General features: G+C 44.8%; 1 protein-coding gene across 1 annotated transcript in view; it reads right to left on the bottom strand.

Moving 5' to 3' along the window:
* Window positions 1-15,856, bottom strand: part of RBM20 (RNA binding motif protein 20) — a 197,290-nt gene that overhangs the window by 37,916 nt on the left and 143,518 nt on the right. Inside the window, 4 exon segments of the mRNA XM_024755924.1 lie at window positions 2,476-2,619; window positions 11,575-11,672; window positions 12,482-12,573; window positions 14,475-14,536. Coding sequence (XP_024611692.1) covers window positions 2,476-2,619; window positions 11,575-11,672; window positions 12,482-12,573; window positions 14,475-14,536 — 396 coding nt within the window.

The raw sequence follows: 15,856 nt of genomic DNA, 5'->3' as shown, positions 1-15,856 counted from the left end.
TTTTCCACTCAGTCGGTGCCTACAGGGAGTTTCTAAATAGCCTGTTTTGACTGACCTGTCAGTTGACCCCAGGAGCCGCTGTGGCAGATTCATCACTGTTATTGTCTTAGATTTGTTGGATTTGTACTATACTGATGCTGCAATGATCTGGTCCCTCAGTGTTGAAAAGGAAACATGGTTTGTGGCAAGGGAGCCCTTGCTGTGGGCCCTCATCTCCCATTTCCTTGAACTGCATGGGCTTAACAAGCTCATCCTCCCTCCTTCCCTCACATTTGCTTTTGAATTTCAGACATGCCTTTCTCCATGCTGTCACAGTCTATGGCAGAAGCCTGGGAAACCAAAAAGTGAGGGTTCTTTTACTCTAAGATCAGGAACAAGACAAGGTTGCCCACCCTCACTGCTATTATTCAACATAGTTTTGGAAGTTTTAGCCACAGCAATCAGAGAAGAAAAAGAAATAAAAGGAATCCAAATCAGAAAAGAAGAAGTAAAACTGTCATTGTTTGCAGATAACATGATACTATACATAGAGAATCCTAAAGATGCTACCAGAAAACTACTAGAGCTAATCAATGAATTTGGTAAAGTAGCAGGATACAAAATTAATGCACAGAAGTCTCTTGCATTCCTATACACTAATGATGAAAAATCTGAAAGACAAATTAAGGAAACACTCCCATTTACCATTGCAACAAAAAGAATAAAATACCTAGGAATAAACCTACCTAAGGAGAAAAAAGACCTGTATGCAGAAAATTATAAGCAATTAAATGAAATGCAATTAAATGAAATTAAAATAAAGCAATTAAAGGCCATACAAACAGATGGAGAGATATACCATGTTCTTGGATTGAAAGAATCAACATTGTGAAAATGACTATACTACCCAAAGCAATCTACAGACTCAATGCAATCCCCATCAAACTACCAATGGCATTTTTCACAGAACTAGAACAAAAAATTTCACAATTTGTATGGAAACACAAAAGACCCTGAATAGCCAAAGAAAAAGAAAAGAGAAAGAGAAAGAAAAACGGAGTGGGAGAAATCAGGCTCCTGGACTTCATATATGTATAGCTGATTCACTTTGTTATACAGCAGAAACTAACACAACATTGTAAAGCAATTATACTCCAATAAAGATGTTTAAAAAATAAAAAGTCAGGGTTCTTTCAAATTCCGCCACTCGGCTTTCTAGGTGCCTCTTTCTTTTTTAAAAATTCTTAAATTTTTTATTTTTATACAATTTTTAAAGGTTACTTTCCATTTAGTTACTACAAAATATTGGCTGTATTTCCCGTGTTGTACAATACATCCTTGAGCCTATCGTACACCCAATAGTTTGTACCTCCCACTTGCCCACCCCTATATTGCCCCTTCCCCTGCCCCACTTGTAACCACTAGTTTTTTCTCTTTATCTGTGAGTCTGCTCCTTTTATGTTATATTCATTAGTTTCTTGTATATTTTAGATTCCACAGTATAAGTGATATCATACAGTATTTATCTTTCTCTGTCTGACTCTAAGTGCCTGTTTCTTCATGCAAACATTTTAGCACCTCAAGCTCTCACTGGTCACATGGGAATGAAACAAATTCAGTGAATCTCACTGCATTCATGTTGCATGCTGAATTTTGGAAATTTGCCCAAAATAGAATTCTGAGAAGGAGGAATGAAGAGACTAAATGAGTAGTCTAAGCCCAGGTCGACAGAGGAAGACCACTGATGATCCAAGGCGGCTTTGAGTCTCCAAAGTTCAGGCCTTAATTAAGAAAAGAATTTCTCCTATGCCTGTTCCTTATTCCTGAAGTTAAAATATTTATTAAAAATAAAAGACTAAATATTGTTACTTCTGACCAGTCACTGTATAAACTACCCCCTTTGACTTTAGAAATGAAGACAAACATATTAACCCCCAAAGGCTCAGTCAATCCTCATAGGTTAAGGGTTCTTAGTTCTGTAGATTCACCAGGCATCCATTAATTCCCACCTACTCTTCTGCTCTGAGAACCAAGAACCTCAGTTGCTAACACCAAGGATCAGTGAAAATAACCTGTTCCCCGTCAGTTGTTGGCTGGCTCAAAAATCCATACCCTCAGAGATGAGAAACTTAGAAGGTAAGAAGGACAGTGGCATTAGCTCAGGGGGTGGGTAACACAGTGAAAAGACACAAGTGCATGGATTTCTGTTTTAGGGACCTGCTAGCTTTTCTGTGATAATGAGCACCTCATTCCAAAGCACATCCTCACTTCTAGGTAACTCACAAAGGCCTGGATCCATCACAAGAAGGGTCAGGTGAAACAAGAGGAAACAAAACACCACCATCAATGAAAACCTCTGTGCTGTACCAGCAGGAGGCCAGCTGTGTATTACCCCTTTATGTTATGAACAGCTGCTTTTTAAAAAAATTATGTAGTTCCCCTCCACCAATGTGTGGTCTATCTGGTACATACCAGTGTGAAAGTGCCCAGACCTACCTGATTAGTAGACTTCATGAGGATGTAATTAGTGACCTTTCCAAAGGGCAGCCCCAGGTTAATGACATCATTCTCGGTGCAGCTTCCCTCCGGCAGATTGCAGATGTGTACCACGCGGCCAGCACCCGTTTTCCGCTGCGCAAACGGGGACAAAGAGCAGTGGTGTGGTCTTCAAAAGACATTTCCTCCTTGCCCTCTGTCTATTCTAGATGCTCCTATTGGCTATCTTCCCCCAAATAATGATCAAAAAACTATAATTTACAAAATGAATGCAGAAAAATAATCCATTTGCAGAGATATATAAAACATTGATTTTATGCCATCTCTTTACAAAAAAGATTCGTAACAATTTTAACGAGAAATCACATCCAGGGCTGTCCAAGAGATAAGGAAATGGGCATAACATATGTTGCTGGTGGGAGGTTGTGTATCTACAATCTTCTGAGAAGATACTTCAGCATATTGAATAAAACTTAAAATATATATAGCACAGGATCCTGCCATCCCATTTTTGGAAATCTAGCCTACAGAAATAAATACACCAATATGTAAATACTTATGTACAAGGACATTTATTGCAGTTAATTTATTATATTTCTAAGGGACCCATGAAATGAAAATCTTGCCCATCAAAAATCTGTGCTGTGTCTGGTGTCAGGGCATGTGAGAAATCTTAACCAGTTAGAAACATGTTTTATGTGTGGTATTCTTTTGCAAATATTTGAGTTAGGGTAGTTCAGTCTACTTTCCTTTCTGTCACTGAACTAAAGTATCTTTTTGTTAAACTCAACTAGGTTCAAAATCATATTTGATTCATAAAGGGTGTGGGGTTATTTGTATAATCACTCTACTCTATCCTTGAACAGTTCATATAAACATGGCTATTATTTGCCTTACGTCCCATGGGAACTCTGGACGATGGGGGAGAAGGGGTGAGAGGAAGGCAGAATACGGTCTAGGTGGTACTCTTCTAGAGTAAAATCTGTCCACCGGGGTCACAGACAATCCTGAGTGCCTTGGATCAGACAGCCTGATGCCTTATGCTAATTCCCAACCTGGGTTCTCTAAGAAGTCCAAGTCCTGAAGGGTCTTTGAAGGTAATATATCAAGGAAGGATTGTTATTTTTGACATTTAAAAAACCGGAGTTGAGGGACTTCCCTGGCGGTCCAGTGGTTCAGACTTCGCCTTCCAATGCAGGGGGTGTGGGTTTGATCCCTGGTCAGGGAGCTAAGATCCCACATGCCCGGCGGCCAAAACACCAAAGCATAAAACAGAAGCAATATTGTAACAAATTCAATAAAGACTTTAAAAAATGTAAAAACAAACAAACAAAAGAACCTGAGTTGAGATCATACTTTGAGTTTCTTTACTGAGATGCTCATCTTGGTTAGATCCTTACCCTGATGAGAAAGTCTGTTTGGTGTGTCTGTGTTTTTCGATTCATAAAAATGGGGAGCTAGTTAATTACTCACTAATGTAAGTACTTTGGCAGATACAGTACTTTTGCCAAACATGAAATGCAGGACAGGTGCTGCTCGAGGTAGGAGTAATAACTGAAAACAGTTTGGGCTGTAAAAAGCACACGACTTCCTGATGTAGCGAAAGAACCTGATCTTGGAAGACAGAGGGCTGGGTTTCAGTCCCAGCTCAGCGACCAATTAGGTACATGACAAGGACAAACTAGTTTTCCTTTCTGGGCCTTAGCTTCCCAGTGTCTGGAATGAGGAAGTTAGTCTATACGTCTTAAGTCCTCTCCAGATGTAAAATATCCATGCTTATGTGGCTCAGAGTTCTAAAATCCCACTCCTCTCAGAAGCCTTGCCAAGCTAAATCCTAAGATCCAGGTTAATGATAAGTTTCCCCAACTGTGTTGGGCAAAAACAGGAAGTCTGTGTTTTTCCCACTCCCTGTCCCAATGAATGTAATGTTTGTCCTCCCACTCTGTGTGCTCAGCCATTTCAGCATGCATGCATATGAGCACAAGCACGGCCATTGTTCAGACAGGCCTGTATGTGTTGGTGCTGGTTTCATCTTTACAGGGTTCAAGATAAGCTCCAAGCAGTGAACACCTTGCCAATGTGCTCTGCCCTGAGAAAGACTCTGCTCCCTGAAAGAACGACAGGAGTTGAGATCATATACTGAGATAAACTAAAGACACGTGGGAACACTGCCTCTCTGAGGACAGACACACATCAGGTGTGTGCCGTCTCACGGTCTTCGGGCACCAGTGCCAGGCCAGTGGGAATATCAGACAGACCTAGGTCTGTGTCCCTGCTCCCCAGTGACTACCGTGGGCAAGTTACTGAACTTCTCCAAGCCTGAGTTTGTTTGTCTATAAACCAGGGAAAATAAACATTGATTCCACAGGACCGTTTAGAAGACAAAAATGCCACAATGTATGTAAAGTGCCTTTGTGCAAGGCCTGGCATCAGCAGGCTTCTATAAATAAATATTTGTCTCCTTCTTTCCTCCAACGGTTAAAGGATGTGCTATGATGCTCCTGGACTGGGAAAAAAAAGTAACTGTACTGTGATTATGTAAGAGAAAGTCTGTGTTCTTAGGAAATTCATGCTGATGTAGTTAGGAGTGAAGAGGTACCATGTCTCCAATGGTTCAGGAGAAATATGCATAGATCATTAGATGGATGGATGGATGGATGGATGAACAGATAAAGACAGAGATGGTTGGATAGACAGATGATAAAGAGACAAAGACAGAAGAGACACAGAGAGAGAATGATGAAGTAAATGGGCCAAAATGTAAAAAAAGTAGTAAATTTAGGCAAAAGGTATATGTGGGGGGAGTGTTCCTTATACCTTTCTTGCAACTTTTCTGTAAGTCTGAATTATATTAAAATTAAAAGTTACTAAAATAAATTTTAAAAGATGTGCTCTGGGGCAGAAGAGCAGCTGGGTTTAGAGAGAATTGTGAGACCTGGTGTTGATGGGCTCCGCTAACATCCCACCTGATGGTCTGCCTGCTGAGCTCCCAGGAGGCACACATGCGACAGTGCATTTGGAACTTCCCAGTCCAAGGTCAAATCTCTAAGAGAGCTAAGGCATCTGGGCTGTAACTGAAGCCCTCATTACTAACCTAAGGGGACAATCATCCTTCACCAGCCCGGAGGACACTTCAGTCAGCTCGTAGACCAGCATGACCCGAATGCCCCTACGTGCAATCAGGCGCCTGGGCTGTACATTTTCACAGGCTGGGGTCACTCATTTAAAACCAGATGCTGCTTCTAATGGTTCATGCAGCCGAGTCCAAGACCTCTCAAGTCACCCACAAATCTTTTATAGATGGGTGGAAATGTGAAAAGAGCAGACTTGTGTAGGAAGATTCTGAGACCTTTCAATGCCCTCCGATGCAGGTGGGAACAGGCTTCGCAGATGAGTTCAAAGGACAGCCCCAGTTCACATAACTCACAGAGTTGCAATAAAAATGTGGCTCAGGGCAAGAGGCCTGCGGGGTGAGAGAAGTCTCTCAAAGTGCTTCTTAGAGCTACGAAATGTAGATTCGATCTTCAATAAACAATTTTCTCTGCTCCAGCCTGATCTCCGTTAGATGTGACCTAATTTCCTCTGGCACACAGTCTGTGGGCCTCTGCTGGGTTTGTGCTAAACAAACCTGAGGACAGACACGGGGCAAATGTTTATTTCTCATGGTGTTGACTTCGAACATACTATGCAGATAGTGGATGGGCATGAGTTCCAAAGCTATGGACCTTGGTGTAACTTGGAGGATAGAAAGATGTCTTTATTGATACTTTCAAATATTTTATAAAGCATATTAGCTTTGACTTAGAGAAAATCTACTTTTATTGGTGCCGGATTGCCTATGGGTCTTGGGTGGCTCATGTGATGAGCAACTTCAACATTACTGTAAACTTTAGAGTCATGGAACCTTAAAACCAGGAGGTCATCTGGTCCACACTCATCAATGTGTATGCAGACACTGATGCCTGGGAGAAGGTAAGGAACTTAATCTGCGGGCAACGAAGTAGGGGTAGATGTGTGATAACAGCTCTCACTGAAAAACCAATCAATCGCAGACTTGATAAATTACGGTAAACGTATACAACAGACGGTATTACAACATCTGATAGTGTTTTATGTTCAGTTGTGAAAAGATGTTAAGTTGTTAAAAGGTGTTAAAAGATCAATTAAAATATGTCTTGAGAGTTTATGTTAAGTGAAAAAAAACCAAGTTGCACAACAGATGATATGGGGTAATCTGACTTTCCCCAAAATATATACTTTTAGTACACTAGCTAGAGATAGATAGCTATAGGCAAAGACATTTACCTTTGGCTTTCTCTGCAGGGTTAGATTTTCTATTTTTTATATCTCTGTTACCGTTTAAAATTTTTTACATCATTTTACTGGTTTTGCAACAAGAAAAAATAATTCAGATTTGTAAAAAGAAAAGGAAAAAACCCAGAAAACAAAACCCACCCAGGTCTCCTGTTTCCCCACTCTTTGCTCTCTTCGAAAATGTACAAGGTGACCCCTGCCCAGGGGACAAGAGCGAGGACAGAGCTGGAATGGTGAGGGAGGGTGCCACGTCAGTTAAGAACTCTCCACGCTCTTTGGCGGTCAGGAGACCAGAGTGCTCTGAGCCACGGACCCAGAAGGCCAAGCTGGACAGACAGATGTTCAAGAAACAGCCAGCAATCTGAGGGACAACCTATGATTTAAACCTCTGGTCTTTCACAAACATTTCTATTTTCCTGTGCCTCAGTTTCCTTATTTATACACGTTCTCTGGTGTGCAGGGTCCTGGTGAGAAAGAAACTATAAAAACAATGTGTGTCGTCCCAGGCCAGGGAGGTCCCGTCTGAGGCACCAGCACTAAATAAACTCCAAGGTGGCTGTGAAAACTACAAGGCGGTTTTACGGGGACAGCCAGCAGGCAAAGTGCATCTCAGGCAGGCGCAAGAAAACGATTTACAGCCTGAGAAGGCCCCTACGGCCCCTTCTAGAAACCTGATTACTCTGTTTATGACAACTCAGGCAGCAAAGGAAAAAGTGCGTCTGCTCTGTCAAATGGCAGAAGCTTAAGTGAAAGTGAATGCTCCTCTCCCAGGACCCTGAGGCTGGAGGACCCTGGGGCTGGAGGGGACAGACACAAAGCACCCGCCCTCGGCAAACGCAGCACACGACTGTCACTTCAGTGCCCCATCTCTGTCAGAAATAAACATGGAAACGAAGGGCTTGCATTCCCACCGAGCTGAGACAAACGTAAATTCAGCCAAGCCTGGGCTTGGGGGAGGCGGTAGATGCGTCATGTGGTCATTATAGATTTCGTGGCAGTTCAGATACCCTCTGAAGCCTCAGTCATGACACGGAGCCCCCTGTCACTGTGCTCCCCTGCTTAAAAACAGAGGGCTTTAGAAGGAAGAACTGCTCTTTGCTCCACAAACAATAGTGATATGACAATGGCTGAGTCCTGGCTGTTCCGGCTTTTACTCAACAAAATGTGTTTCTGAAAAGACTCATGTAATTGGAATCAGGCAGAAAAAGCCCTGACACTGGACTGGAACACATTTCTGGAGGAAAAGGCATCAAAGCCTTTATGGGTTCTCTATGGTAGCTGGAAGCGGGGAAGTGGGAGGAATTTCACTGTCCTCCTTAAATATTTCTTTTCTGTTTGAATTTTCACAAAAAGCATAAATATGTAAACAGAAAAAACCAATAGAATGCAAAAGGAGCTCGCTGGCCACTCATGGAGCCCAGAAAAGCATGCCCTGGTAACACAGTAACCACCCCTTGATGTATCTACTTATCTTGGGAGGTCAGCATTTGTAGGCAGAAAAAAACCCAATAATTTTTCTGAGGAACTCTCCTGCTACTTAAAGGAGCTTCGCAGAACATCGTAGCAGATTCATCAGCTCTTCATTTCTTGGCTTTTCTCCAGAGGTCAATATTTTTGGATTTCAGGTTTTTCCAAAGTGACATACCCACATTCGATAGCATTTGTCAGAAATGGCAACAAGAGGACCAGAAGCCGACAGAAGGATGTGAACATCTAGGCACTGATGATGCAGGGAGTGGCTGGGGCAAACTGTGTCCTCATCCCCCAGATTATCCTTGGGAAGCTCACGTGACCAGCAAGGCTTCGCAGAACTTGTAACGATAAAACCAGTCAGATGAGAGCTCTTCACCTCCAATGGGTGTATAGAAATGCCTCCAAATGTCAGGTTCATCTTGGGTGACGCTGTCACGGTACAGGAAAATTCGGATGCTGGGTCTGATGGCCTTTTCACCTTTTGCTCCACGGCTGCTGGCCAAAGCCTGAGAAGTCCTCATCACCCCAGGCAGCCTCAGAGCCTGCTAAGCAGCTTGTGGAGTGGGAGTGGGGGAGGAGGGAACTTACTAATGAGAGAATCATCACGAGGGAGAGAACTCAGAGACCCTCAGAGCCGGGTAGCAGCACTTAGCGGTTAAAAATGAGGCTTCTAGATAGAGCCGGGTTCCCTGGGTTCAAATCCCAGTGCTGCCATTTACCAGCTGTGTGACCTTAGGCAGGTTACTTAGTGTCTCTGTGCCTCAGTTTCCTCCCCTCACAGAGTTGTCTGGAGGATTAAATGAGCTCATACATACAAAAAAATGCTAAGAATGTGTTGGACACTATGTAAATGTGCTATTATGATCATATCCGACAACGTCTGGGCTCTCCATCACCTTCCTGCTGCTGCCAGTGCTGAAAGCAAAATGTTCCTTGTGTTGCTTCTCAGGCTCAAGCCAGAGGAATGCCCATCTCTAGGCGTCTGGAGGAAACTGTACTCATGAATGGTCACGAGTCAGCAGATCGCTCGTGCCTGCCCCTCACCTAAGTAAAGCCCTTCCGCGGGAGACTCTCAGCATCTCTCGGGGTGGGGAGGGCAGATATGACTACAGAGATTCCCAGACAGATTCGCACAGGAGGTACGCTGACACTGAGACCGGCCCCAAATCACATGACCAGCAGACAGAGCTGGCCTTAGCATAGGTTTCCCCACAGCAGGCTAAACAGACTCGTTACTCAATAATAGCCATTATTACTTCTTACACACTGCACGGTTCACAAAGCATTGTCAACTACACGGTCTCATTTGACCCTCACAAGGGCAGGACAATGCTGGTCTACCCTCAGACCATCGAATCAGGAGACTGTGCTCAAATGGCCACATAAGATGTTCCAAGATTAGAGGCATAATCAGAAGGATCACAAGCCAAGTGAAAACCTAACTTCAAAAGTCATTATTAGGGGAGTATTTTCCCGATTTAAGGAAATAGAGCCTCAGAGAAGTAAAGCCATTTGCCCAAGGCCTCTCAGCTTCAGGATCCGGAACTGGGACTTGAACTTAGGACCTCTTGCCTCCATATCCACAGCAAAGGGCCTCTGGTTCACTGGTCAGCGCCGGAGGACGCAGTTGAGGCACAGACAGACACAGAGTCACCCTGCCCTTGCCTCTCCTCGCCCCCTCAGCCCCTGCCCCTTCATAAAGGGACTCAGTTGACACGGGCTCTCTTTCCTGTGCCCAGACCCCTGGCCCATCTGGCACCCAGCCCTGCCTCCCCTGTCTGGGTCACAGCGCCTTTCCGCTTAGTGCTGAGGTCTCAGAACTGGCTCCGTGGTCCACAGTGTGGGAAACAGGCCCTGGGGTAGGTGGTGCTGGAGCGGCCAGCGCCCCCATGGGACACGAGGTCAAGTCATCGGGCGTCTGACTCCAAGACAAATGCCAGGTTCACTGAACCCAGCCATTCTGCTCTCCTGGGACTGACCCCAAGCTGTCACTGACAGGCCGTGGCTCTCAGCCTGAAGACTGAAACCACAACATTCCTTCACACACGGGCTTGCAGACAGGGGCTCCCTCTTGAAGCACGTCTCCCCGAAACACAAATAAACAGACACAAACAAATGGAAATCTCGGCCCAGACAGGCCTCACTTCTCATCATGAACCTCTTCGCCTCCCTGCTCACTCAGCCCCCAGGGTCTAAAACCTACACTTCTCTGCTTGCTCTTCCTAAGTTTTGCTCAAATGCCCCGACAGACACGAGGAAGGGACGGCATGTGGAGGCCCGCTCTGCTGAGCGCAAGAAGAAAGAGCCCGCAGCTGCTAACATCACGAATTGGAAAAATACAGGCACAGGCAAAACCACACAGACACATGCCCTCGAGCAGGGTTCAGCCGAACACAGTTTGCTTTACAGGTGGCTCTGCGGCTCCCACCCCCTTCCCCACATTTGCCAGGGAGGAAGAGAAGCTGGGCAGCTCCTGGAGGACCAGGCTACACGGAGGGGGAAAACTGAGCGGGGAGAGCAAGTTGTCACAATTGCTGGAAAAAGGAGGAATGAATCTTTAGAGCTTTGGGGGACGAAAGTGCCCGTTGTAGAGAGGAAGGAACACAAAACACAACTAAAAACGAAGTATTGATATTATGCAGACGTCACCATTTCCCCAAGGGGTCAAAAATACCATTAGTGCACGGTCCGTACTTTTCAAACACATTTTCTCTTTCTGTTCAAGTTTCAGAATTACCCACTCACAGGAAATGGTCCACTTCAATAAAATGTCCAAGTCTTAGAAAACACACAGCACACACACACACACACACACACACACACATACACACACACACACAAAACCCTCATACTTATTTTTTTCTAAACCAGTGCTGAATGCTAGAAAACCTTTGAGTGCATTCAATTTTAAGAAATTATGTCAGCTTTTTAATCTATGTGTTTCAACACCAGCTGGACTGAATTAAACAACTCTTTTTTAAAAAAAATATTCATCCATTTATTTATTTATTTGGCTGTGCCGGGTCCCAGTCGTGGCATGTGGGATCTCCAGTTGAGGCATGCAAACTCCCAGCTGTGGCACACAGGATCCAGTTCCCTGACCAGGGACCGAACCCAGGCCCCCTGCCTGTGGACCACCAGGGAAAACCCTGAATTAAACAACTCTTGACCTCTGCTTTCCTACTCTGCACTAAGCCGCATCTGTGCCAGCTTCAACCCAGCCCCTTCTGTACCTCTACACCCAGGCAGAGCAGGTGATACAAATGCGTTGATGATGACAAATGACAGCAGAGAAAATGCTTCTGTACTCACATTTGTCCCTGGGGAAGCTGAAGGGAATGCGGGATTTGACTGAGTAAATGACCTTGCAGGAATGGCCGCATATGATGTTCCAAGATTTGAGGAGTAATCTAAACGGTAAATTACACAAAACTGGGTGAAAACCTAGTCATTTCCTTGACCTTCAAAAGTCATTATTTATGGATATGTGCAAGAGTAATGTTCCTCCTACTTAAAACTAAAAATGACTTTTTTACCAAATGTTCTTTTAAAAAAAATATTAAATTTAGCTTTTCTTTCTTGAAATAAATCATTCTTTTTCATAAATGTTTAAAAGTCGTAAGGCAAACATAATAAAATAACTGGTTTAAGCCCCCCAAAATAAAGTCATTATTAGGACAGAAGTGGGAAGAGAAAAGTGAAAATTCCATTTTAACACAGTGATTAGTGATTGGCATGATTATACTTCTGGGCATGTTGATAACCAGCAAAGCTTCACATCTAAAACACGTAGAAAACACTGAGGAGGCCAGAGAGCAGGCCCAATGCATTTTAGCATCTTGGGATCTGTTTCCTTTATAGATGTGTCCACAAAGGCACATCGGGGACATTTGGTTATTAAATATGGGGAGTAAATGTCAAATAGATAGCTAGTGGGAAACAGCCGCATAGCACAGGGAGATCAGCTCGGTGCTGTGTGTCCACCTAGAGGGGTGGGATAGGGAGGGTGGGAGGGAGACGCAAGAGGCAGGAGATATGGGGATATATGTATATGTAGAGCTGATTCACTTTGTTATACAGCAGAAACTAACACACCATTGTAAAGCAATTACACTCCAATAAAGATGTTAAATAAATAAATAAATAAAGGTGGGGAGTAAGAAGCCTTTGGAAAACTGATTTCTGCTTCAAGCTGCTGATCTGTGGGGCCCTTTCTCACCTTCGTTCCCAGCAGGGTTATAAACGGCTGTGCTGTTGGGAGAGGCACACAGTGTTCCCTCTGCAGAACCGAGTACACACCGGACAGCGGCGCTGGAGAGGGGTGAAAAAGGGGAACCAGTTACTCAATAAGTTAAACAAAGAATTGCCATGTGACCCAGAAATTCCACTCCAAGGCTTAGACCCCAAATAGCAGAAAATAAATGTTCAAACAGAGATGTTCACAGCAGCCCTATTCATAATAACCAAAAGGTAGAAACACCCCAATTTAAGGTGTACAGTATGTTACTTTGATACATTTATATATTGTAGTAGGATCGCTGATGTAGCTATATATATATATATAAAATATTATTCACCCATAAAAAGGCTACATACGCTACAATGTGGGTGAACCTTGAAAATATTATGCTAAGTGAAAAAGCCAGTCACAAAAGGTCACGTGTTATATGATTCTATTCATATTCAATGTTCAGAAGAAGCAAATCCATGAAGACAGAAAGCAGAGTAGTGGTTGCCAGGGGCTGGGGGTAGGGAGGGGGAATGGGAGTGACTGTCTAATGGGTATAAGTTTCCTCTGGGGGTGATGAAAATGTTCTGGAACTAGAGACTGGTAGTATTTGCAAAACCTTGTGAATGTGCTAAATACCATTGAATTGTACACCTTAAAATGGTTAAAATGGTGAGTCTTATGTGAGTTTTATCACAATAAAAAAATGGGGAGCCAGAAAAGAAATGCCTTTTTAAAATCACTTTTTTAAATTATGGCAAAATACACATAACATAAAACTTACCATCTTAACCATTTTTAAGTGTACGGATCAGTGGCATTGAGTACATTCACACTGTTTGGCAACCATCGCTACCCTCCATCTTCCGAAGAACTCTTTCCCATCTTGTAAAACGGAAACTCTGTACTACCTCCCCAGCCCCTTCTCCCCGCCCCTGGCAGCCACCCTTCTACTTTCTGTCTCTATGAACCTGACGACTCTCAGTACTTCCTGGAAGTGGAATCACACAGCATTTGTCCTTTTGTGACTGGCGTATCTCACTTAGAGTAACGTCCTCAAGGTTCACCCATGTTGTTGCCTGTGTCAGAAATTCCTTCCTTTTGAAGGCTGAATAATATTCCACTGTAAACACAGACCACATGTGTTTATCTATTTACCTGGCCTGGACATTTGGGTTGCTTCTACCTGTTGGTTACTGCAAATAAGGAAGGGAGGCCTTTTGGATGAGCTCATTTCAAAACACTTAACCCCATCCTCTGTTCTACATCCCTGGGCCCAGGCTCCTCTCTTCTGTGTGGGTATCTGGAACCCCTTCCTCACTGGTCTCCCCGAGTCTGCCTTTGCCCCCACCACCTATTCTCAGCATGGCAGCCAGGGTCCCAGTCAGTGAAGCCAGAGCACATCCCTTCTCTGCTCAGCCCTCCAGCGCTCCAGTCCCATTCAAATCAAAAGTGAAAGTCCTCTACACAAGCCCGAGTCCTCAGGATGGGGCCCCACTACTTCCCTGGCTCCTCCCCCCAGGTATTCTACACTGCTCACACTGATGCTGCCTGAGCATCCTTGGACCACGCCAGGGCCCTCAAACTCGCTGTTCCTTCTGCTGGGAGTGCATGTCCCCCAGACGGCCACGGTTCATTCCATGCCCTCCTGGGATGTCCTCAGTGAGGCCTTCCCACCACCAGCCCCTCTGAGTGCGTGCACACACACACACACACACACACACACACACACACACTTCGTGCCTCTGCCCTGATGCTGTTTTCTGCTTAGCGTTTACCACCAGAGATGCTATAGAGTTCACCAGTTTATCATCTGACGCTGCCCCACCCCCCTGCCATTAAGTGTAAAGCTCCTTGAGAACAGGGATTTGCTTGTTTTGTCCTCTGCTCTTTCCCCAGCAAGAACAAAGCAAGGCACACAGTAAGTGCTCAGTGAATGTGCGCTGAGTGCATGCATGAACCTGTCCTCCTGGACAGCACTTACTTTTCAGAGAAGAGCAGGCATTTCTGAGCATGGAGTTTCCCTTTTACATGCAGCTCCCAGTCCTAGGCCAGAAGGAAAGAAAAATGACCGAAGGAGAACTGAGCCCCCAGGAAGGCAGTGGACGAGCACAGGCTTCCTCCTAAGGGAAGGGAGGGCAGAGTGCCCAGATGCTGGACCAGCCCTGCTGATGCCTCTCCCTCCCCTGCTCCCCTCCCATCCAGGCTCCTCCCCCGTTCCTGCCTCCCTAACCAGCCGTCGTCATCATCATCATCATCATCGTCATCATGGGCCTCCACCTGCACATCCCATGCCTATCTTGGACAGGAGCCCAGATTCACAAGTTCGATTTCCTCTTCCCCTCTCCGGGGGCCCCTGGTCCCACCACACCTCCGATGTACTTCCAAATGAGAATCTGGCAGGTGGACTCCCAGGGAGTTGCAAAGCCTCAGAAAAGACTTCTGAGAGACAAAATCCTCCATCACCTCCCACGTTAGCCGGCCCCCTCCTGAGACAGGAGGTGAGAGGGTATGGTCCACCCAAGTGACAGGGATGCGTTTGCATGACATAACCCAAGCAGGGGTGAATGACACACTGTGGTGTGTTGCCCGCTAAACAAGGATTACTGTGCTCTGCAGACAAGATGAGAGACAAGAGGCCGTACAGCTCAGTGATAAGAGGCACAGGCTCTGGGAGGGTCAGACCCACGTTTGAATCTCCACTCTACCACTTTCTGGCTATGGGGCCCTGGACAAGTTATTTCATCTCTCTGGGCCTCAGTTTTTGCATCTGTAAAATGAGTATAATAATAGTATCTACCTTGGAGAGTTACCACTGACACAGAGAAAGGGTTTAATATATGCTAACTGCAATTATTATTGCTTTGGAATATTTCACTGCATCATCAGTACATATTGGGGGAAAATTTATACTACCACGGACTTTTGTTTGCAGGGGCCCAAAGCACTTTACAACCACTGAAAAGGTGTAATAAGGCTCTACCTCCATTTTGCAGATGCAGAAGCTGAGGCCCCTCTATAACAATTTGTCTAGGTCCCACCTGAGAATTACTCCCTTGCCCAACTCAAAATTCTGCTAACACTTTCCCCCTTTTGTACTCAGTACAGTATACCTTCTCAAGGCATGTAGACAAGGAGGCAGAGGCTAATTCCTGAGTCCCTTTTCCATAACCCAAGTGGGGTCACTTGGTCCTCCACTCACCCTCATCTCTCACCTGTAACCATGGGTAAGAATCTCTTATTTGCCTTAAAGCAAGGGACTGGCCCTGATACATTTCTGAAATTCCTTCTGGTTCTAATACCTAGGCTTTTCGTCAAGGGTACTGATGGCAAAATTCTGTTACCCAGTCCCCAAATGTCATAGTT

This window comes from Neophocaena asiaeorientalis, unplaced genomic scaffold (genome assembly GCF_003031525.2).
Source record: "Neophocaena asiaeorientalis asiaeorientalis breed wild unplaced genomic scaffold, Neophocaena_asiaeorientalis_V1.1 scaffold85, whole genome shotgun sequence".
In the NCBI taxonomy this organism is placed as follows: domain Eukaryota; kingdom Metazoa; phylum Chordata; class Mammalia; order Artiodactyla; family Phocoenidae; genus Neophocaena; species Neophocaena asiaeorientalis.
Note: the sequence above shows the minus strand (reverse complement) of the source record. Positions and strands in the feature narration are given on the sequence as shown.